Consider the following 25,341-nt stretch of genomic DNA (forward strand, 5'->3'; position numbering starts at 1 on the left):
TGATATCTTAAGAGCAGGAACTTCCATTTGTAAAGCATGATAGTCCCAAATTTCAGGCGTTGGGGTTACTGTTCTAATCATAATTTGGAAAAGCATTTTTTGCCCTAGATCTTAGGTGCATGTACATTATAGACAAATAGTGCTTAATTTCCAGTCCTCCAAAGCTTCTGCATATGTTGATTTTTCAGTTTAGTAAGTGGAATTATTAAATCCAATCTGCTTAATTTGTATGGGCTTTTTCTCTCACAAGTGTTGAGCATTCATAGCTTTCACTGCCTGAAGCAACAGCATCTGCTTAGGATGTGAAAAGAAAAAAAAAAGGCCAAAAGTGATGGTGATTAATTTAGAAGGAAGATGCCAACATACCTTTGACTGGCTTTCACGAGCAATAAAAAAATCTGACAATCTCTGAAAAGGAAAAAAAAGTGGGAGGGCCTCACAAATTTAAAATTTCAATTTCAGTGTCCTGCTGCTCTAGTTGAACAGTACTTATATGAAGGAAGCACCCACCTCCGCCTTCAAAGTATGATGCAAATTAATGACAGATACACAAAGAAGTGAGTGCACTGAAGCAGCAGGGAGCAGCATGCATGCAAGCACAACAGTAAAGAAAGGAAACATCTCTCTCAAGCTGGCTCTGTTGCTCCATTTGGTTTTAGATGCTGAGGGTTAGCTTTGCTGCTGGAGAAAATGAGGTAAAGGCTGTCTTTGCTCTTTGGTGAATCTGTGCAGTTGAGTATTACAAGAGGACTGTAAAGGAGCTGTTCCTTCATGTAAGAGGCAAAGATAAAAAAAAAATATTTTCATATTCTCCAAAGAAAACAAAAAATTGTAGTAGATATGTCTTGGTTATGTTAATAACTTGTTCACCTTTTCACAGCTAGTGGGAACTCTGTAGTAGGTCAAGATAATTTGAATGGTGCTGTCAGGCATAGGGGACATCTAATAAATGCCTATTGGATTTCAGTGTGTTATAAAATCTAAATGTATTGAGAAGTCGTGTTTAAACTTTATATTCTAATGATGTCTACTTAAAAAAAAATATGTAAGTGGTCAGAAAAGTAACTAACAAAAACATCTGAGTACATACTAAAAAATTCACATTTACTTGCATACGCTTAATTTAGAGACTGCTCGTCAGTTTTGCAGACTCAGCGTGACTATGTACGAGTGAGGTGATTTCCTTTATGTGGTTTGTGTGTCACCAGTAAAACCAACAAGCATTTACACAATCTCTTTTTGGGGATACATAACACACATAGAACAAATCATGATTTTAAATTGAGCTTTAAAGAGTGATGTTTACTGTACATTAATTGCTAGTATTTATGTATCAAAAATATATTTAAGAGTATGTCTATCAAGTCTATAAGAATAACAACACTAGTTGTTTTTACAGTGGAATAGTAATGAAAAGCTTTCAGTGAAAATTAAACACACCATGCAAATATTAAACTTTCAAATTTTAAAGTAAAAACTGATTTTTAAATTCCTTTTTTTCTGATTATAGCTTCACTTTATTTAAAAAAAAGTTTCTAACAAACTCTCAGTTCATAAACATCGTTAATATATTTTGTAATTTATAAACATGTAAATGGTATACATGTAAGTGGTATACAAAATAATGCCTGTGTTTTCTCCTTATTTTTTATGTAACAAGCTGATCTTTGGAAACTGCTCAGCACATTACTACTAAAAAAATAAAGTATAAGATGAATAAAAATCCATAGTAGTTATAGAAATGGCCCCATAAATACAGTCTGAATATAAAACACAACACTGTAGTGCTTACATTATTTCTAAAAGTGTTCACTAAGAATTTACTGACCAAAACAGCAGAGAAGGAAGTGAGAAGAGCTCTGTTTTCAATTGTTTGGTAAATTAACAAATCTGCAGTGAAAACAGATGTTTTCTGCAAAAGACTGTATTTACTCAGAAATGTAGATTTCTGGGAAAATACTGGACTACCAGATTTTCAGTTAGTACCACCCACACCTACTCAGTGAACAGCCTTATCCGTTCCTCTGCTGAGCACACAAAGGGTCTGAACCAGAATGAACTCCTGCAATCCTCCTGCCAGAGAGCACCAAAAAGATGTGCAGGTGGTAGTCCCCATCAAAATGCATCACATATATACATAATTTCAACAGTGTCCTATTTTGTGCTATTAAGAGTAAATGAGGTAAGTGGAAAGATGAAAGCTCACTGACTATACAATAACAGCACTACCAGGAACCTTCAAACCTTTATGAACCCCTACAAGAACAGCTATGAAATACGCATATTACCAGAACAAACAGCCTGGAATTTAAGATGCTTGCTTTTGCTGCTATTTGGTAAATGATTTATGTATACGGAGGGAGTCTAATAATAGTCCCTTATTATTCCACTAAATTCTACAAAAGTTTATTAAGTAATTTCATAACTATATTCAGCATACAGTCTGCATGCACTCAGCTTTGTAACTATTTCAGATATTCTCTTGAAGTAAGCCTTAGATTGTTCCTCACCATCTACATTTAACCTATGCAGACTTTTACCTATTGCTTTGAATGTAACTGAAAGTTTGCTTTACTCTGAGTAATGTTGAGCTTTCCCAAAGTGTTCAGCAGTGCTCCTTAAAATCTACGAAATCTTAAAACTCTATGCAAATCATTGCAGGAACTTGATGTTGTTGAGGTGTTCAATACAGCAGACCTTCATGTTCACTTTCTTAGGTGATGATCTCTCTAAATAGAATGAAGATTTTACCCACTGAATGCCTCATCAGAGCAAAACAGTTTCAGAGAGGGCTTTTTAGAGAAAAGGGAGAGTAAATCAGCAGGGTAAGTAACATATGAGAAGCATTCTATAATAATATACCATATAAAAAGAGAAAATCTCTTCAAAGGGAGTTCCAGTGCTACTTAATTTATTTATTTCAGTTGAAACACACTATTAATGGAACAAGCTTTGTAGCAGCTTCAATAATATTTTGTTCAAGTTAGATTCATAAATCAATTTCTATTTTATAACTGCAGCCATTCCACAGCAAAAGTTCAATGTAATTTCATTGTCTGCCTTCTAATTAAAGGTCTATAATGAAAAATGTATGTAACCTGACTGTTTAACTCCTCATTAATGATGCTGAACTCAGAATTGCTACTGTAACATCTTGTACCACCGCCTGTAGTAACTGCTCTGTGTATACACTGCTCTGTGCACTGCTTTTCAGTAAACAATTGCTCTTTCAAGCCACAAAAATGCATGTCTGCTCTCAAGGAGACATGCTTTTTGCTGCATCATTACAGAAAAATGTGCTGCCTGTGATATCAAAAGACCAAACACATGCAAATCCTAACACTTCATTGGAAAAAAAAAAAAGTACAAACAACTGAAAACATTTTTCCTCTTTATATAGCAATACACTGACAGAGAATCATCTCCCACAGACCGGGGGCATAGCATTTATCAGAAGATTCCACACAAATTCTCCAGTCAAGAGGGTACAATATACTTCTCCCAGTAGCTCGATCAAAACCACCTGAGACATTTCTAATGAAGACTCTCTCCATAAAGCCCAGAAAATCAGCACATAAGTCCTTCTGTAATAATTAAAAACTACATCCTTATTTGAGGTTAAGTCAGCATTGTTTTCCTGTCTTTCCTACTGATATTCCAAGAAAAACTCCCTCTGCAACAGCACTTCCTCTCTACTTCATCTCCCTGCGGTGAGATCATCATCTATTACTTCAGAAATTAACATGATGTTAAAAATAAGCATGGAATGGCCACGCTGCATGAAGGAGGAGACAGACACTGTAATGTTTCTCAAGTAGAAAGTCCTAAAATACTGAAGAAACCCCAGGAGGTTGCTTTATGTCTACTGTAATAGATCTAATTCGCCTGGACGTCACTTCTTTATATTCATCCACTTGAGCTTATTTTAGTGTAACATTTGAACTCTGCCAAGGGCTCTTGGGAACATTCCTGAGCCTCACTGCTAGTCTTGTCAACTCAGCAGTGCCTTTTTATTATCAGGTGGCTTCTAACATGAAATACCATCTCCAGAGCTCTAACCATCTCTGCAATTACCCTGAATTAGTGACAGAGGAGTTGGAAAGGTGGATGACTGCAGGTCTGATCCTGCGGCTGTTTCAAGGTGGATCTTCATCAGGGCTCAGGTGAACATTAGTCAACTCCTGGTGAACAAACTGGGATATATTTAATGGCACGCTCCTTTGGTTTTTTTTTGTCTTATATCCCTAGGAACTTCGTTTGTTGTATTTGAAACGTAACAGTGCGTAAGTCCAATGGCATTTGGGGCGGCGTGAGAAAAGGTGTAGTGCTTACACGAGACTTTTACCCGCAAATCCTGACTGGCACCTCCCAGTGCCAATCTCCCACACAGCGCCGTGCCGTGCCACGCAGGGGCACGGCCAGCGGGACCCCGCGGAGCTGAACCCGGCTGCTCGCTGCTGAGGCCTCCACGTGCTGTTCCCCGGGGAACGCGACAAAAAACAAACGCCAGTTAGAACCCTGAGGCGAACGCAGAAGGAAACGCCGCGGACCTACCGCTCCCTGCCCCGGGGTGACCCAGCCTGCCTGCCTGCCTGCTTGCCCGGCGGTAAGGGGACATAGCCCGTCAGCAGGCAATGGGACCTCAGCGCACCCGTGAGCCGGCCTGGCTGCAGGGAGAAAACACAGGAGAAGAAAAGGGCGCTTCCCCTCTGCCGGAACGCTGCACACCGGTACCGGCTGCCACCGCACACCGAACTCCCGGACCGCCCGCAGACGCGGCCCCGCCGCTCACTCAGCGCCCCTCGGCCGCGCATGCGCGGTCTGCGCGGGGTTGGCGGGCCGCCCAGCGGTGCGCGAGTGGCCCTGCCGCTCCTGCCTCGGGGCCGGCCGCGTCTCCTTCCTCCCTCCGCGCCTTCCTCCTCCTCGCCGCGCGGTCTGAGCGCGACCGCTGCTTCTTCCCTGTCTTAGCGCTTGCGGCGGCGACCGCCTCGGCATTGAAGGGGAAGTGGCAGCGTGGGGCGGGGAGAGGAAGAGAGGAGGACGGCCCTCAGCCGCGCGGCCGTCCCTGCTCCACTCCGGTTCCTGCGGTTCCCGGGGCGGGGAAGGGCCGAGGGGGCAGGGTGAGGCGAGAGCGCAGCTGCCCGGCCCAGGCCGCCGGCCCGTCCCCGCTTGCCGGCCCCAGCGCTCGCCCTGGGGCGGCTTCGGCCTCCGTTCCGCGGCCGCCGGCACGGAGCCTGAGGTGGAACCGGTCCCCGCGGTTCGCGTGGGAGGCGGGGAGGGCGCAGCGAGACCCCCCCCCGGCCCCGTCAGGGCGTTCCGGCGCTGCCGTGGGCTGGCCCGCAGGTGAGGCTCGGGCGGGCGGGAGGCCGCGGGGCGGCGGGCAGGGCGCGGTGGCTCGGCCGGGCCCCGTCAGGTGGGCGGCGGGAAAGGGAACAATGCCGGCGGGTCCCGCAGCTGCGCTCCGTGCCGAGGGGAAGGGCGGTGCGGCGGGGAGAGAGAAAGGGAAAGGAGGTTGCCCCGAATCACGGCCGTTGCTGTGCCTATGCCTTTCTCTCCCTAACTTCCTCGAGGCGCAGCGCTGTATCTCCGCCGTTTGTCAGGGCGTGTCCCGCCGCAGGGAGGGCCGTGCCGTGCCGTGCTGCTGCCAGGCCGCCGTGCTGCAGCCGGGCCGGGCTCGCTCCCGCGGGTCGCAGCGTGCCGAGGCGGCTCTCTGTGCCCGGTGCTGAACTGCGGGCAAAGCCTGCTGGTAAGAGATGGGTACTCAGGAAGACAGCGTTGTGCGTTTCTTTTGTAGAAGAAGCAGTGTTACAGTTTGCTCGTTTTGGAGAGACCTCTGGCTGTCTTCAGCTTGAAATTGTAAGGATAATGTCGTATTGTTTTCATTCCTTTAAAGTGTCAATGTTAGCATTGAACAGCTTTGGGGCGTTTATTTACTTGCACAAATTTCCTGTAAGATTAAAAAATACTTCTTTTTAAACATTCATTATGTCTTGACTTTAAAGTGTTTAAGTGGGATCCAGAAACAGGTATCTTCTTGATACGCATCTGCTTCCTTGAGTAGTGTAATTACTTAGTGGTGATGTAAGAACAGATGAAAGGTGTTGTGGCAGTACAGCGCAGTTGAATGTAGGTGACGTGCTTTTCCCATGGCTTTGTGTTACTTACGTTTGGAGGTGTTTACCTTAGGGTGTGAAGCGGTGTTATCTGAACAGAATTCCTGGCTCTTGCAGAGAGCTAGTGCATGTAAGGCAGCTGTGTGAAATGTCAGGTGTGAGCTTGTTCACCACTTAGATATCAACACTTCTTGTGAACTGACTCCAGAGGAGCTCCTTTGCTTTATGGCTGTCATTGTGTGGGAGATGGCATAGTGTTTTAACACGAGTCCAGTTTAACCAGCACTGTCTAGAACTTAAAGTTGCAGGGGGCTATGTAGCACATGTTAAGGTCTTAAATAGAAAATAAATAAACTAGAGTTTTATGTTGTGTGAAAGTAGTTGTATATGCTTACAATTTTTATTTATTTTAAAAATCTAGATGGGTATAACTGAGTACATCTGGTATATAACAACAATGATGAGAAACCAATAACAGATTTGATGCTGTGTTGTTGTATTTGTTTGAAAAATCCTGATGTGAATGCTGATAGTTAGAGGTCAGTGCAATGCACATATATAAAAAAAAAATTATTAGAGATGTTTTCTTAGAAAGTAATATGAATTTATTATCTTGAGTATTTAGAAATGAGTTAGCATGTAAATGTATGCAGTGGACAACTTGTTTCTATGAAAACTTGCTTCTTTGTAATCTTCTGCTTTAAATATCATTCAAAATAGTGCACATAAATAGTACTGTTGGCATGTGTGGATGATGAAGTTCATACATTTGTGTTAGGCTTGTAGAGCTAGAGCTGCTGCTGTGGCAGAGGTGAAGGAGCACCTCCACAGGGTCTGACAGCCCCACGGGGGATCCCCAGCTTTAGAGCATACCCTAGAGGGTTGCACTCTTGCTTCAGTAGCTTTCCTGTAATGTAGAGTAACTGTAGCAATAATAGAAAAGAGTTGGAGTGTTCTAAATATTAAGTTGTTAATGGAAAAATATCTTCAGTAGTTGCAGTTTGTTAGTAGACGTGGGCTGTTACCATGGGGCTTTTTGTTTGTTTCATTCATTAAAAAATAGTCTCAATATAGTAGCAGTGTGTTGCTGTGGGTTTTTTTTTTTAATGAGTAATGAATCATTCTTTTGCAAAAATGATAGAGGATACTCATTTTGGAAAAGCTGACAGTGTAAAAATGCAATTTGCTTTGTTTTTGGAAGATTCATGTGGCTTTGTTTTTCATTATGCATTCCTGTAATTTTTTTTCATTGTGTTCATTGTAGTACTGTCATTTCCTCATATTTGAAAATCATGCTTGATTTTCTTATTTTTTTCCTGAATCTTCAGTATCTGTGGTAACACTGATTCTTTACATGTCCAGCTGTGTCACTCTGCTTCTCTGAAACCTACATATGCTTTACATCATGCCCTAAGATAGCCTTGGTTGTGTGACTCTTATAACAGCTTTGCAGGTACTTCTTGTCACTAATTATAGTATTCTGTATGTCATTTTTATATCATCTTGTGGAGTAACAGTATCTACAAGTGCAGCTGTAAGCAGCTGACTGGCAAAGAATTCATACTTCATAAAATAAATACCACTGATTGAAGTTGCTTCACTCTGTGGTGTTGTCTCAGGATTCTAGTAGTCTGCAAAGACGGAGGAAGGTCACCAAAGACAGATGGATGGGCCTGTGGGTGCTTGGTACTCCTACAGGGGGTTGTAGGATATGGCAGTACAGCTACTGTCTTGCACTGCTTAAAGTTTACCAACACTAGTCAGGCACAGTTACACTCCATCAGGCAGTACTTTTCCAGACTGCATAATATCTTTTTGGTTGTCTTAATTGCTGACTTTCTGTCTATTCCTAGCTTTGTAACACTTAAGAACTAAGGGATTTCAGCTTTCTCTAAGGAGTTGTCACTGTATTGTTAAACACTATGAATAGAGAAAAAGTTGTATTTCTCAGATTTGTAAATGGCAAATAAACTGGGAGTATGCTGTACCAGAGCGGTGTACTGGATAGTTGATAGTTAATGCAGTACAGGCTGACAGCTGTGCATAGAATAATTTTGGTTTTTTTGTGTTTTTTTTTCCCCTGAAGAGGCTGATGTGAGCTTGGTCATTCAGGGCAGAATCTTTGTGCCAACAGTTTCAGAGGTAGGACGTGATTTGAGACAAACAGGTTTTCTGTTGTTTTAGTGGAAATGCTGTTCATGAACTGGAATGACTGCCTCCATCATAGCACTAAGCGCTGTAATCTTTTGGCAGACAGTAATTTTGTCAGTCTTTTTCTTTTAATGCTAGGGTCTTTTACACATATTATCAGTTTCTCCACCCCCCGTGATGTTTGTGGTTTCAGTTTATCTTTTTCTGAACAAGGTGGTGGTGAATGAAAATCATGAATGAGTGCTTAAATCCATTATGTAAACAACTGCTGATTTCCCTCTCCTGCTCGCTCCTTCATTACATCACAGTCACTGTGATCAGTAGTACGTGAAGCTCCTTTTTTTTCCCCCTCATATTCTGTCATCCCCATCAGCAGACATTTCTAATTCCAGACAACGTGCCCTTGCGTAGAGGAATCGTGTGGGTGCTTCCTTCTAGGGAATGCTCTTGTGTCAGTCTTGCGTAATTTAACTCAGTCATGTATCTTTATTCTGTGTCCATTTCTGTTTATATTTTAGAACTTGCTTTCATAAAGCACTAAAGTTTAAACCAATAAGATTGTAATTTTCCAGTCTGATTCTTTCTGCTCCCTCTCGAGTATAAATGCTACTTCTGCTGGCTTGCAAAAATAATACCTCTGATTTGTTTATAGATCTGTGTTACTTGAGCTGCAGTTTCATGAGACAGTTCTTCAAAATTGCTGGGTTGGGAGTGTTCTGCTGAGCATATTAACTTTGGTTTTAATTGTGGGTATAGTAGCTTTCATACCTTTCATACCTATGAAATTAGCTGTATTATCTGTTAAAGTAAAGGACAGGTGTTCAATTAAATTATGAAGTATATTCAAATTCTTTAATTCCATCATTGTTGCATAGCAGTCCTGCTTCTTAGATCTTTCTTCTTAGTGAGGTGTATGAAAAAGCTTTTGTACTTAGTATATTTCACAAGTTTGTTCTTTTAGTATTCTTGGGGTTTGTGGAATTCAGAAATTAAAATGAGTTACTACTGTTTGTTTTTATCAACGATCTGTGCTTGCTTTATTAGTGATGAATGTGTTTTTCCTTCCGCTTCTTACACCCATCCTCCTTACTTACTGTGTTTCTAACATTCATCCGTGCAACCTTAATTCATAGTCTTTTAGGTTTTTACACCAATTTCAAGAAATTCAGCCCTCCTTTTTGATCAACTCCATCTGGTTTCATTGCCTTTTTGTCCTTGTGAAATCATAATTTACCCGCAAGTTTAAATGGAATCAACTTACGCTGTAATGATCTACGTGGTCAACTTCAGATATATTCTACATGATCTTTGGCTTTTGTTGAGAAAATGCTTACTGTGAGCTCTTGTTTGATAAAAGGCAGATAAAAGTGTGTATCATAGACATGTATGTAGTCTAATTGTGTGAAATTACTTCCAGCTGGTATTTTATAATGAACAGCTTCCTAGCAGTATTTTCTGTCTTATTACATGTCAGAGATAGCTATCCATCAGGGGCAGGTAGTGCTTTCATGGTGTTTTATGATCTGTGTGATTCACTTATGGATAGTTAAAGCAGATCAGTACACCAACTTTGCAAGTGGACAAGTAAATTATTTGTTCAAGAAACGAGGTATTACTGACAACAGGTGTAGCTCTTCCCCCAGATTAAAATAATTGCCTTTTTTTAAAATATGCAGCATCTGCTGACTTATACTTTAGTGTTAGAAAACTGCAAGGCTGGCTCAAACAGCCAGTGGTTCTAGAGCAGAGCTGCTCTTTGTTGATATTGGATCAGATGCACAGAGATTATTTCTACACAGGTGAATTTCTTAAGTGTTTTGTGGTGTTACTTTGAAAGAGAAAAAGAGACTTTCAGTTTGTTTATTTATAGTGTCTTCACACTGTAGTATCTGAATGCCTCACATGTATGCGATGCCAAATACACTGGCGTAGACCCAGGCATCGGAACAGGTGGTGCCACTGAAGGTGGTGAGTGATAGGGCCTTAAAATGTAGAGTGGCTTCTGTTTTACGTAAGACGGGTCACCTTTTTTTAGGAAGGAGAAGATAAACAGATTACCTTTAGTCAGAAGATAATAGGAAGAAGAGCAGGCAGAAATAGTTAACTTGTGGAAGGGGTGAAAGTTTATGTATCCCTGAAGTGAAGGGAAATCAGAGAGGGAACTTGAAGGATTTCCTCATGAGTCTTCTGTTTTATTTTAAAAATAAAACTTTTAAAAAATGAAATACAACAGGATGTTGCTTCTTCAGTTTTTTTTTTAAAAACATGTAACCCAGTCTGTGTTAAGAAATAAGCACGTAAAAGGTGTGACTTGGGAATTCCGAATTGTAAATGCAGCAGATTAGAGTGTAGTTTCTTTTTTGTAGTTCAGGAAGCCCAGTGTAACAAACTGTTCTTTGTGTGGTTCTATTTTATTTTAGATTGTATTCTGGTATTTTTTTGTGAAAATTCTACTGTTATGGCACATATTAGATTTATTGTATTGTGCAAGTTATACAAATGAAGCACATAAGAAATATGTTTACTCACACTTGTGAAAATACTTGATGTTTTTTTTTATGAGAAATAACATTCTGATACCTTCAGTATTAGACTTATTGGTCTGTTATTAATGCAACTAGATCTCTTTAGTACTGAATCATATAGCGAGACGTGAAATACTTTGTGATACGTCGGCTTGATTAAAAGTTATGTGGAATGTGAGAAATTGTGTAATACGGTTCTTGAAGGAATATAAAACGTTTTGTTAGAGATTGTATTAAGCGTTAGTTTCAAAGCTGGCAGCAGTAATAATTACGCAATCAAAAGATTTGTTATTTTGGAAAAAACTTCTGGAGATCAGCCCTTGCTCAAAGCATGGTTAGGTAGAGCACGTAGTTGAGGGCCTTGTCTGGCCACGTTCTGAATCTGGAGGTTTCACAGTCTCTTTAGGCCAGTGTTTAACTGTCCTCTGTTCTTCAGCTCCAAGATCTCTGTTTACATTTCCCATTTGGAGGTGCTCTAGATTTGCATGTACCTGTGCTGTTCCCTACAGTACCTGAATATGTGCTGGTGAGAAAGTACCTCAAGGGCTTGCCCGCAGCCAGGCACGGGTTCTCCTTGCATCTTGCACCGTGCACTGGCTGCCTGCAGGCTGGAGGGTGAGAGATGGGCAACCTGGAGGGATGGTGTCTGACCTTGACAGGGATCACAATGTAGTGTCAGACCAGGTTTGGATTGCTGCTGTTTCCTCTCCAAAGCCTCTCCCACTGATGTTTATACTTTTGTCCTATTTTCTTTAAAGCTGATTACTTTGTTTCACACATTTCTTTGTAATTTCCCTGCTTAATATTTGATGTGACTAATAGTCATCTTGCTCTTCACCGTGACCAGTTTTGGGCTAACGCTCTGTCAGACAATTGCATATTTGATTCACAGAAAAAGTTCTTTTCTTCACTGTTGTTATTGTCTAACCCCTAACATATGTCCTCTGCCTTTCTGAGCAATGGCCATACTATTTTCTTAGTTTGTCTTTTGTACTCAGTGTCCTTATAGTCGCCTTTCTTGTTGTCCTTAGCAGCCTTTGCTAGTTCTGACTCTAGGTGAGTTTTTGGCTTTTCTAACTCATTTTTGTTTGTAAAAGGAACATCTCTATGTGCTGTCTAGGTAGTTTGTTCATGCTTCCCTTCCTGGGGTTGAGCTCAGTCGGGAGTTTTGTGCTCATCTTCGGTGAGCAAATCTGGCAGATGGGTATAAGGAATGCCATGCCCTTTACAGCACAGTGACTCCTGCACCTTTATACTCCAGTGAAACTGTGATGAGGTACTTCTTGTGCATTCACTGCTCTTTATTTACACGTTAAATACTGAACTGTCCTGTACTGACCTTTTTAGTAGATAGTTTTGAGTTCTGTTGGTTAAATGAACTGGATTACCATAATAACATATAGTATAATTTCTTGTTTTATTTAGACTAATATATAACCTTTTGACTACTTTTTTTGTAGTAGCATGGTATCACTTTATACTTTGATGCTTCTCCTACGTTGTGGTCCATCTGCTTTTTTACTTGAAACCAGTCAGTGTTAATTACTGAAAAGGGATGTGATTTTTGGACACCCTTTTCCCAAGCGGGAGCAGCAAGCCAAAGTTCTGAGGTTGTATCTTTGCCGCTAAGATGTCTTCAAACTTCTTTCTGAGTATAGATACCTAAATTCATTGAAGTACAAAGTAGGCGCTTGCTTGCTTTGTTTTAAAGCCAAAAAACCTAGATTCTCACAGAGTTGACCAACAGTGGCAGAACTTGTTCTAGACCATAGTTCAGTTTTCGGTCACTGTGAGTTTCAGCTCTGCTGTCCTTTAAGAACCATTCCAACTTCAGATAAGAATGAGGTTGAAATCTTTTATTTCTTCTTGAAAGTGCGCTTCTGTCTAACACCTGCAGTATTGAGTTTTTAGTTTTGATCTCAGAATAGCAACTGAAAATGGATTAAGATTATATTGCATACTAGTAGTGTCTGTCCTATGCAGGAGCTTTTAAGAGGGCAGTTGTGTAGTTTCAGGGCACTGTTGTCTTTTCTCAGCAAATAGAAAATTTCCCTACTCTAAGCATATAAAGATTAGGAAAGTACCGGTGGAATTGGAAGCAGGATGAAAGACATCCTGCCTGCAAGGGAGAGAGGATTTGCAGTATATTACGGTGGGGATGAGAAGTGTAGAAGCTAAATTTAAAAAAAAAAAAAAAAAGGGGGGGGGGAGGAATGGGGAGCAGCATAGTGATGCTACTTGATATCTTTGCCAGAAAATAGCCCAAATATTTTGGTTTTGTTACTCTAATAAAGATGATGAAGTAAGAAATAAAGAAATGTCCATGCATGAAAAATCGTTGTCACAGTTTTGTTTTGCCTGTTTGATTGAAGTATTAGGAATTTTTGAGTATTTCCTAGTTAGATGTGGTATGAGAATTCTTAAACGGATTCACTTTCAAAAGGGTGGCCAATAATAGTTCACTCCTAGACCTTTTCTATTTGCATGAAGAAGTTTTTTTCTAAATAAGGTGTTTTCCCAAGCCTTGTGTGGAATGCTTATCTCCTTTATCTCAAGTAGCTGGACTACCACCAAGTTCTGATCTGGTATTTGTAAGAAACTGGATGTCTAGAAGTAGACTTTCATTAAGATAATTTTTTTTTTTTAAAGCTGATTTAGGTTATTCACCTACTTTTGAGTAATGTTTTGCTCCCTGTGGCTGTATATGTAAATGCAGCCTGTGTCTTGGTTTGTTGGTGATTTTTGTTCTTGCAAAAGGTGTTTGGAAGATTTTATATGTATATGACACTAGAATGTTTCTCTCCTCAATTTCCAAGTTAAGCAAAAGAATATTTTTGTTTTCCTGAATATGTCTTTAATTCTGCTGTAATAAACTGAAGTTTATTATAAGCTGCGTTCAGTTGCAGCTCAATAAGAATGGCTGTATTAAAATGTAAATAAATGTCTATTACCTTGATACTTTGATACTTTGGATAGCTTGGATACTTTGAAAAGGTTCTGTCTGCTGAATTTTTTTCTGTTTTGGAGAGTGTTCTGTGTAATTCTAATTCTTGAACCTGCTGCTGACTATGGGTTCTCTTAAGTCCATGAAATTCATTTAGTTGTTATTTTTAGGAGTTGCGAAAAATGATAGGTTATGTAAGTATCTTCATTGAGCTAGGAGTAGTCGACGGTTGTGCGTAACCAAAGACTTAGAAGCTGTAGGTAAATTGGTGGTTTCTGTTCAGCAGAAAAACTTCTATGTGCAGTTTGTAGGATGCAGTGGTGTTTTATAAAGCTTCTATAAGAATTTGATAGAAGTTTTTCCAAAAATACAGTCTTTATGGCAATGACACATAGGATTCTTGAGTATTATATGGCTAAAGAATAGGTAACCATATTATGTCTGTGGGGTTAGTTAGTGTTAGTGTGTTTTTTTTTTTTGTTTTAATTCCAGATCTGAAAACTGAACTTTTTCCTATTTCTCTTTGCAAATATAGAATTAGAGAATAAAGATGGGGACTCCTGGATCAGGACGGAAGAGAACTCCAGTGAAAGACAGGTTTTCTGCAGAAGATGAAGCTCTGAGTAGCATTGCCAGAGAGGTTTGTTTAATTTCAGTTTGTTTCAAATTTATAAGTAGAGATGAAAGCAAATGTAATATCCAGTAATTACACAAAAGTGAAATACAAATGAAGAGTCCTTTAAAATAAGAAAACGGCATTTACTGGAATATTGCAATAAAGATTCATTACGTATACGGTTATGTGTAACTTCATAGTATTGCATTTAAGATTAGCAGCTATTTCTGCAGATAGGTATGCCTTAAATTGTTGTTACCTTAAGATATATGAGAAATCTGGTTGCTTTCTGAAATGTAAAATTAAAAAACCTGAACATTTAGCTTACTGTAGTGTTGAGTATTCCTAAAGTGGTTAGTGTAGTCTATTAGCATTGAAGGTGTAATAGTTATTGAATGTATTTACAAGAGTTGACAAACGTGTTCTATTTCAAATATGAAGTCATAGTTCTGTCGAAAATGGCTTCATATGCTATACGAGGACTTTTCTAATAGGATCAGCAGCCTAAAGATAAACAGCTGGAAGTAACCAGCCAAAAAAGCAATTAAGAAGTTGATACAACGGGGAATTTTGTTCCAGTGGGTGTTGTAAGGAGGCCTGTTGAGCTTGAAATTTTATAGCTCTCTGTCTGGGCTTCATTTTTTCTGGGAAGAAACACTGTGGATTTGGAAACAAAACCTTAAGCATTGTTTGTGTAGAGATGAATACAGAAGCTTTGAACTACATTATGTCAACTGTGGTTAACAATTTTGTAGATAAGTGCAAAAAACATACTGTGATTGACCTTGTAATGTAAACTATTTACAAGAGCTGCTCTGAAAGAAATGCCTTCTACTTTAATATGTTGGCCCATGACCTCAGAGGTGGATGTTGGTGGTATGGCAGTAGGGGTTAAACCTTCCTGCCAGTGTTCTGTTACATTTTGATGCTGTGTGACAGATGGCAGCAAAGGAGTAGTCTGACAGAATGGCATCTGACGTGGAAGTGCATCTGAAGCAAAGGTGTGTCATTGAATTCTTCCTTGTGGGGAGAATCTTGCACCAATTGACATTCATCAACAATCCTGAACTTTTATGGAGACCAAACAGTGGACATTGGCACAGAGAGGCCAACAGCAAGAGGTGGTAGGACAGTGGGTCACCTCCACTAGTACAGATTTTTATGAGCATGGGATGCTGATTGTGTTCGTCACTGGCAAAAATGCATAGCTGGTGGTGTTTACTGTGTTGAAAGGCAGTGTTTTATAGCTGAGAATTTGCTCTATCAAATATTGTGCTCTTTGTTGTAGTTTCCGTGGAAATAAGTAGGAGGCATTACTTTCAGTATGTATATGAATATGTACGTTTGTGTATATGAAATAAAATCAAATCGTAAGACAAAATAGATAGGTGTCTGAAAACAGTGACTGTTTTCAAACTGTGCTATCACAGACTAAAGGCGAAGGATATGCTCAGTCAGCAAAAAAAAAAAAGTCATTTTTCATTAAGTTGTGAGCTTTCTGAAAGCTGTGTTCATACCAGATCTAATGGGAGTTGTCAGTGTCTCGTATGTTCTGTGTGGGATTTTGAATCATATTCAGTTTGTCTCCTAGTTTTGGGCGAAACGCTGAAAGGAGAAGGGATTTGGCTTTAGTTTGTCTTTTCCCATGTTCTCTGCACGGTTCCAGTAAAGTAACATCAACTTGCAACTTGGCCTAATAAAATGCTCTCAATATCAAAGTTTCATATGTATTGCCTTACTTAGAGTTACTGCAGGGCTTTGTGTTCTCTTAGATTTCTACCTCTCTCAGCTAAAATTTGAGCATGAGTTCAGATTAAACAAAAATAAAGGGTTCCCTTCCATTAATGGCAAATTAATATTAGACATACCTGCTGGATATGTTTTCTCATAGGGATGAATTAAGTTGGATATGTCTCTTCCAGGGATTAATAACTGAAGTCTTCCTCCCTCTTCTATGAAAAATGAACTGGAAAGCAACATTTTGAAAAGTTCAATTAAGTAACAATCGGTAATCCTGACTAAGCTAAATTTGCTGAGTATGGCCAAATTTTTTACGCTGATTCATGTATCATTTAAGAGGCAGACATTTTTATGGTGTCTTTATGTCTATTAATAATTCTTAAAACCTGTTTGAATTTTTCTAAGCACTGATTATATTTTTTTTCCTTTCTAATATCCTAGCATTTTTCTGGATTCACATTTCATGGCTTTCTAGGGAAAAGGGAATTTAACCTACTTTAAAATAAAATGATTTACTGCCTTTATGTGTGTGGTTTTGAGGCTCCATGTGGCATCATTCTTTATTACTATATCCAGTTTTCATTTTAAGAGTCTTAGTTCTACTTTTTTCATGCTATTTTAAAATTGGATGAAGTTGTATATCATGATTATTTCTTACCACTATGGACTACTGTCAAATTAATAATCCCTTGGTCTCTGTAGAGCAAGGTGGCCATTAGATTCCATGTCAGGGAGCAGCTATTGTCATTGAATTGCTTGCTGTAATTCAAGTATTAGCCAACTTTTTTTCTGAAGAAAACTTGTATTTTACTTTAAAGGAACAGAATTCATTTTCCCAGGATGTAACAGCAGAGGCCAGTTAATAAATCTATCTTTAAATAACGTGTGATTTTGCTGTACTGTACTGTTCTGTGCCTTCTACTTTGAGGCTGCAGAAATGTTTCCATTAACATGCTTATGACATAGGGAATTCCAATTCTCTATGCATGAATATTTAAGTACTCAACTGTCCTGAGTCAGTTATCTTAGCAGCATGGCTTCTTTATCTCTTCACTGTCAAAGGGTGTTCTGTTCTTCAACTTCCTACACTGAAATTACCTTTTTAGCAGATGTAGATTACAGGACCAAATTCAACTATTGTGACTCAGATGTCTTGTGAGGAAAATGTTCCTTTAAGGTGTTCTTGACAGCAAGAAACAGTAAACAGAATTTGCTGAAACAAAAGTCTGGCACGCAAGGACGATCAACCTGGAAAAAGTCCATGGGAAGTGCTTTGGGATTCAGAGCAGTCACAAAATGTCACTAGGAATTGTCAGTTGTTGTAATACAAACAGAATTTCCTGGTGTAGTATATGAAGTTTTGGGGTTGTTTTTTATTTCTTTCTTTCTCAAAATGTTCAGATTTAAGAAAGTATTTATCTTGTTGTTTCTCACCAGTATAATTTGACATAATTGAGATTTTTCTTTATTCTGTGGGATGTGTCAAAAAAGTGATGTCTTCCTGTTGGTACCAACAAACATCTGCAATCCAGGAAATTCTGGATGCCAAATTCTTTGATACTGAGCCCTTAAACTCACTTCTCTACAGCCATTTTTTTTTTTCTTCAGTAGTTGAATCTGATGTGTTGTCTTGTATGAAAATATTCAATGGAAGGTCCCTATCCTGGGATCTGAGGGACTTGGATAAATTACTTTTTTAGTTTTCTTTCATTCTCTTCCTTCTCCTCTATCAGATAACTTTGTTGTTACTGTCTCCTCCCCTTCACTTGTTGTAGTACTAGCCTGGAGAATTTACCTGTCTTCTGCTTGCTGTGAGAGTTTGCACTGAGACAAGTATTTCCTTCATGCTGTTTTGCTAAATGTGGCAGGAGTATGCTAAATCTTCATCATGTAAATGTTAAGATTTTGTTGTTTATTTTCTTTACTTTGTGGCAGTTGGAGAAAAAGCAGGCCTATCAGACATATATGTAAAACAAAAGATGTAACTGAGGAGAGATAAGAAATCCATCTGGCATGTAAATGACTGTGCTGTTTTGGAGAAACAGTAAGGAGAGCATGAGGGTAAAAGTGCATGAAAATAAGAATGCAGAAGAAATGAGCAACGAGAGAGAGAACTGAAACAATTTCCCGTAATAAGAAATGATGAAATAAGCTTTTATGAGGCTGGTGAGTTAACTGTGTAGTAGTCTATTAAGTAATTCTGTGAATATTTTTTTAAATGTTCATCCTAACTCTTTACCAGAGATCACACAATGTCTTGGGTATTCTGTCCAACGCCCTGGTAACAGAAACTGAATTTGGCAAGTAGGTGCAGGTAGGAGGTGCCCTCACAACTGCCACCCTGTGGAAGAAGAAAACCTGTCTTTGCCTGAGCCTTGAAAGCATTAGAAAATGCAGGACTGTCAGTACTGCATATACCTTGGTAGAGGAAAAAAAACCAAAAAACCCACAAAAAACCTGTATATCTTGTAGCCCATTATGACAAATTAATGTTAATTGTTTAAAGTATTAATATTTTTTTCACACATGTATTATATATTTTAGCATAGCTTATGCTTTATTTGTATGAAGCTTTTATCTTGAATCTGGCTTATTAATGACCTTCCACCCCAATGGTGTGGAAACTAAAATCAAAATACTGTTACTTCTTGCGATTGCCTTCTTGCAAGTGAGGGGAAGGAGGAAAAATTCCTTTCTACATGGTGAAGGCAAACTTTGTTTGCTTAACATTGTGGAGGGGAAAACTTCTACCATATCAACTTTGTGTGGTTGTAAGCTTTTTATGAAGAATTTCATCAGTGCTGTGAATACACTAAGAAAAAACACTTCTGAAAGAAGACTTCAGACTATCTGTCCAAAGACATACAAATTCAAATCTGGTCCTTTTTTTTTTTTTGCCCTTTCTTACAGAAACTATTTTGATGCTAACTGAAGAACTAGGTGCTAGATAAAATAGTTTGGAAGTTCTTAAAAAGATCACAGCAGAGAATACATTTAAAAAATGGAAAAGAGGAAAAATGGAGTATGCAGAGACATTTTTTTAAATAATTGTAAGTAGCTGTTGGTAACTGTGTTTAGGTGAAAACAAAGAAACTGACCATATCCCCAGTAATGGAAAGAGTGCATTTACTTCAGCCACGTGTTCTCTAAAATACATGCACTAAGATAATGTACTCCAGTGAGAGTGTTTCTGGGTAGCTTATGTGCTTGGAAACAGCAAAAATAGGTATATATATTTTTTAGAATGAAATGACTCTTATACAGGCTCTAGGAAATATGTTTTTGCATATAATACCTTTATATCTGTTTTGAAATGAAAATTTTTGAATGAAATAAATTCCAGAACTCAGAAGTAAATGAATATTTTAGTTCTGCTTTGAGCAACAGAGGTAATACCTAAAGAAATGCAGGTATGGCACTTGATTTAAAATCGTGTTTGTGCTTAGACTGAAGGTAGAAGATGAGGAATGGTGTATGTGTATTTATGTACAGAACAACAACAAAATATTACCTGTATCTTTTTTTCCTGTCCAAATAAAGTATTGAGGGCCTCTGTCCTGTGTTTCTATCTAAACAATATATTTTATTACAGGTATCTAATCAGTGGTCTGTTACTTCCTTTCTTGGTTGTTTCTCTGAATAAATTTCAGAAAAAATCATTGTCTCTACCTTACATCTCCTGTGTGCCTTCCACAGTGTATAATCGAGGAGTTTCTTTTCTTTTTAGCCACCTGTGTCGGTATACTAGTGTGGGTCAAACAGGCTTGGATACCTTATCTTATCTGCAGTTGAAGTAACTAAGAAAGCTCAACTATCACTTTTTTTTTTCCAGTAGCAGTTGGAAATCCCCTTAGAAGCTTTTAAAATAGTTTCATGTTTGCTAGGTTACGGACAGTCCAGAGTTTAATTTTGTTACTTCAGGAACATTTGGATTTGGCGTATAACTTTTTAAGAAGCTGCACTTATATAATATGATATTGTAATATGTTTTTATAAGAAACATATTTTGTGTTTGATCTTAAGACTATATATAAAATAACAACTGATAAAACTGAGGTGAAGGCTGTATTGACCAGTCTTCAGGTTTTTTTTTAAGATTGGAGTTTATTTAATTCAAGCTGAAGAAATCAACTTGTACTGTCTCCCAAGTGCATTTGAACAGAGAGTATTTTATATTTAAGCATGCTTTTCAAGTATTGATTGAATTATCAAAGCATTAGAATCTTACTGTCTATTCTTTCCCTTTTCCCTCCTAAAAACAAACATAAGTCTGAATTTATCTTCTGTGCCACTTCTGTAGTCCAAACAGCTTCATCTTTTCAACTCATCTGTCTGTTCAGAGCTGTTGTGGCACTGTATTTCCCCTAGTAGATATTTTCTGACTATTTCAATCTAGTTGAAGAATTTCTTTTGTTTTTTGACAACTTCTATGAGCTTTCTTCCGTAACGCAAGATTGTAAATAGCATTCTTCCTCGGTGCTGCTATGTTCTTATGAATAGTGATTATTTCTTTGTTAATGCTAATTTTCAATTTCAGCTACATAATTACAGGATTTACATGAGTGCTCTCATGATTTTCATGAGAGGTCTGCTATCTAACAACTCTACAGTAAATAAAGAATTATTTGATGGCCTTTTGAATGCGGTGTGATTTGTCTGATACCTTGCAATTTGGTCCTTTTTTGATTCTGTACTTTTTTTTTTGAAGAATCTAGTTGCTCAGATTAATTATTAATATAGTACCAAACTTTGCTGGAAAATTTTCTATAAAAAGATGGGATTTTTTAATATTTCAGGCATATATCTTATAACAAATGTTTGTATAATTGTTCTGAATATATATAAGGGTTTAGTAAAGTGAAGAAAAACTGAGTTTTCCCTTTATCATAGGAACATGGATGTGAAACTTAGGCTGCAGGGCTAGGAGAGAATGGTGAAAGGGGAGCTGGTTTTTACAGTGAGTCAATGAACAAACAAATTTGCTATGTTTAACCAAAAAGCCTTACTAGCCTAAAGGCTGTTTGCTTATGTCGGCTGATCTATAGACATATCCAAAACCAGACGTATCAGCTGTATGAATCCTTTCACTTTCTATGCTGCGTGCATGTGTGTGAAAGTTCATCTGCCATACAAGCTATGATTATGGGCAATTACAGAGCGGGGTTGCAAGTGAGAAAAGAATTCCTATTCCTGGGGATTCCCTTGCTCTTGTGTATGCTGTCATCAGGCAGGAGGAGTAGCCTCTGAAAAGTGATTAAATAGTGGCAGCAGTGCTGGCACTGACTTCCAATCATTTCATCTCTGTATGCAAAATATAGAGAAAACATTCTTGATGAGAATTGTTTGAAATTAAAACAAGCTGTTTTAAGTAGAATGCTGTGATGTTTTTGCTGCTTTTTTTGTTGTTATTTGACAGTTATTTGATAGATATTTTTGTCCTTGTGGCATAACTTAAATACCCCTTTCTTTGTCCTGAAGCACAGTAGTTACAGTTTTCATGCATTTTATGGGTTTCTAATGTTTTACATAAACCTATGCTGTATCAATGACAAAAACAGGAAAAACTCCCAACCCTTTATTAAGGCAACATCCCATTGAAGTTTGCAATCTTGAAAAAGAAGTTGTATAAAATTGTTTTGGATTATGGAAGTTATCAATTTTTGGTTCTTGCTGCTCCTTATCTTCTAATTGACATTAAATAAACAACTTGAATTTTTGGTGACAAGCCCATCATCAATAGTTTAATATTTCAAATAATTAAGAGAGAAGTTTCATTGATTCAGTATCCAAATGTGAGATATTTGACCATGTGTTTTGGGGAATGTGAACTCCTAAATAGGAAGGAAGTCATGTTTTGGTGACGGTCAAAAATTAAGTTGGTTCTTCAGGAACTGTGAGCTTAGCTTTCTCTTTCTTATTTTGTCATATAATCAGTATAATTCTATGATTGCTTTTATAAGTAATTCTACCTCTACTTGATGTTTGCTTTTTGAAATTATTCCAGTGAGATCAGAGCCTTTAAATAGACCATGAACAGTAGTAATTATAAATCTGCTTTGTTTTTTTCTCTTTAGTTTTAATGTACTTCTGTGGCCTGAGATATTACAGATGCTTACGTGCCTATTTAAATAGTACGCGTAGGCAAATTTATCACTTAAAGTCTTCAAGACCTACATGAATTCTTAGATTACTGGTGGTAATGTTTATAAACTTGATTCTTCTATAAATATGTAGCTCTTTTGACTAGTCGTTACATGTGGAAAGACTTAGGAATGCATGCTTCCTGAAATGTCATTCTGAGAGTTCTGCTTTCGTGACTATGTATTGCAATTTTACAATCTTACTAAATGTTGTGAAGAAGTTATTAAATTGAATGTTCAAACAAACACACAAGATGTATTTTAAACTTCGAATGTTTTCAATTTGCTTGTAGGCTGAAGCCAGACTTGCAGCAAAACGGGCAGCTCGAGCAGAAGCAAGAGATATACGTATGCGAGAGCTGGAGCGACAGCAAAAAGAGGTAGCATTAAGCTGTCAGGAATTACTACAGACCTATACTAAAATTCTTAGTTTTGTCTTTCCTCGTAATTCAGTGGTGTTCTGGGGTTTCGAGCGTCAGATAACTGTTAGCTCTCCTTCCCCTCCCCCTTCTGCCCCAGACTGTACCCTCTTTTATCTTCCTCTTTCCTATAGGTTATATACTCAAGGATATCTTGCTTTGATTTCACCTGTGGTTATCACCTTACAAAATCTTAATCTGAACACTGATTTTGAACTTTATTATTATTAATTAATATTAATAATATGCAGAAAAAATCTGCTATACGAATAGACTATTAGAACTCATGCTTCTAAATGAGCAATAAAATATTTTAATGTTCTTTTTTTTAATTCCGCCGTTACAGGCAAATTAGGTAACTGAGTGTTTTACCATTAACATAAGCGATGAATTCAATGTTAACACTTATAAATTCATCTTTGTCCATTTTTGTTTTTATGGGGATATTTATGTATTACTGCTTATTTCTTGTAAATGATCAGAAGATAATGTAAATGACAATGTCCAGGACTAGAGTGCGCACAAATAATTTTGTGTAGAAAGGAACAGTTTTCAGTATCTAATATTAAACTTCACATTATCTGGATTTGAATTAGTACGCTTACATCTGAGTCAACTGGTGACTTTTTTGTGCTTTTATAAACATTTACTTTAAAACACACCCGGCAGTTTTTGTGAGTTGTTGCTGTGTAAAATATCCATTTTAAGTATGGATAACTGGCAGTACAGCATGAATAATTAACTTAAATGTACACAAAACACTGCCTAATGTATAGGGTAAAGAACCATGAAAATGTAATTTTAGCTCTATATTTTATTTGTAGTAAACTTAGTAATTGGATAATTTGAATATGTGTCTTTAGATATGCAATTTTTAGTCAATTTCTTCCTCTGTTGATTATACTCAAAATGTTCACAATAAATACCAATTATTAGGATTTCTATTTAAAACAGCTTATTAGAATTGGGATAGTATTTACACTCTGTGTTTTACTGCACATTTCTCCTTTAAAGAAAAATCAGTTTTTTTGAGTGAAAAAGCATAAAAACAGATTGTCAGCTGTGTTTGATTATTCTGTTGTTATTGGAGTCTGCTCAGGTTTTCACATGGCATGCAAAAGTTTTGGCATTTCAGTTATTTAATGTAATTATTCAAATCTGTGTAAACAATGTTTGCTTTTTTTTTGCTGTGATAATAAGTACAATTTATAAAATATGATATATTTTTATAAGGCTTTTGTTACTCCGTACCTTGTTTTCTGACTGCTGTGGGTATCTGATGCTCTTCTGAAGATTACGTGGCAATTAACTTAGGTTTGTCTGAGTTTTTGATTTAGAAACTATTTTGCAAATGGTTTATTTGTTTTTTTTTTACATTCTGTAGTTTTCTCAGCATTCATATGATTCAAAGTGGGCTCATATCCAGAAATGGATGGTAGGCTAAAACCACCTTTTGTGCATGTTTTTGCCACTCAAGGAACTAACAGGTTTTGGAAGAAGTAATTTACTAATGGTTTGTGGTGTGTCATTTTGTACCGTTTTTAACTGCTGAAAAAAACATACATAAAAGCTAAGTATGGGTGTGGTTTTGCAAGACATTGTATGGAAGCAAAAAGAAACAAACTAAAACGAGGTGCTTATTGTTTTCATCATATGCTGACTTCAAGTTTTGTGTCCTTTTTCAAATTTACTTCAGTTTCAGCATAGGTAAATGTCTTTTCAATAGTAAATATTTTTATTTCAGTTAATTTGAGGGATTTGGTTTGTGGGATTTAGCTTGTTCACTGTTTTCTTGGCAGACTTGCATTTGTTTCCTTTTTGAGTGACAGCAAACAGTAGTTATTTCACTGATAATCGATTATGTCACTTATGACTTAAATCTATTTTTCAAAGATTTGTTTAAAACGAAACAAAAAAGCTTTGCATTACTTTCTTCCTTTTACCTCTTGCCCTTTGCTTCCTCTAAGTAGGAAGGCATATAAATAGTTGAATTTATGGTCTTAGAAAGCTGCTGCTCAGTTTATACTAATTTAGTCTGCCTCTTTAGAGAGTTCCTTTCACAGACTTCACGTGCCTCTTAAAAAGAAATTTGGTTGTGAGTTTGAGGGATTTTTGGGGGTTGCTTTTGTCCTGGTGTTCACTGTGAATGATTTGAATCAAGTTTGGGACATGCCAAAAGTAATCATAAGGTAGTGACTGTTAATTGGCACTTAGGCTGAAAAATCCGGAATCTGTCATTAGAATTTCATTTGCAAATGTTGTGTTGACCTGATACTGTCTCTTTGCCTAGCTAGCATTTTTGTATGTTAGTTTTCATGTCACTTATAAAGAATCAAAATGATTTCTGTTACATTGTGATAAAATGTGCATATGTGCACACTGCTCCCCCACAGAAAAAAACCAAAACTGCCCAAGTGTTTCGTAACTGTGGAATGCAGATCTCCTTTGTGAACAATTTTACTTCAAAATTAACATTGCTCCAATTGAATGCCACCTTATTCTTGCACTTGCAAGCGGCACTTCTGCTATAGGAATTTTCTGAGAAAATTCTGCTCCTGTATTAGGAGACCTAGCCTCTGTCTTAGATTAAAGGCACATTTCAAAGATAAATTCTTAAGAATCAGGCTTAGAAATACTGATGTTTGCAATATATACTGTACTTCTTACTTTCTCTTTTGATTCCAATATGCTGA

At 37.8% G+C, this 25,341-nt stretch overlaps 1 protein-coding gene across 7 annotated transcripts in view; it reads left to right on the forward strand.

Moving 5' to 3' along the window:
• LRRFIP2 (LRR binding FLII interacting protein 2) overlaps positions 4,339-25,341 on the forward strand; it is a 54,874-nt gene continuing 33,871 nt past the window's right edge. The window contains exons 1-3 of one of the 7 annotated variants that reach the window (XM_021385862.1): positions 4,339-4,606; positions 14,269-14,373; positions 22,523-22,609. In XM_021385862.1, the coding sequence (XP_021241537.1) occupies positions 14,284-14,373; positions 22,523-22,609 (177 nt within the window). In that variant the 5' untranslated portion in view covers positions 4,339-4,606; positions 14,269-14,283. Of the gene's footprint in view, positions 4,607-4,634; positions 4,731-5,204; positions 5,344-5,487; positions 5,857-14,268; positions 14,374-22,522; positions 22,610-25,341 lie in introns of those variants that run through there. The other 6 variants (XM_021385855.1, XM_021385860.1, XM_021385858.1 and 3 more) reach the window with 6 other exon arrangements.

This window comes from Numida meleagris, chromosome 2 (assembly GCF_002078875.1).
Source record: "Numida meleagris isolate 19003 breed g44 Domestic line chromosome 2, NumMel1.0, whole genome shotgun sequence".
NCBI lineage: Eukaryota > Metazoa > Chordata > Aves > Galliformes > Numididae > Numida > Numida meleagris.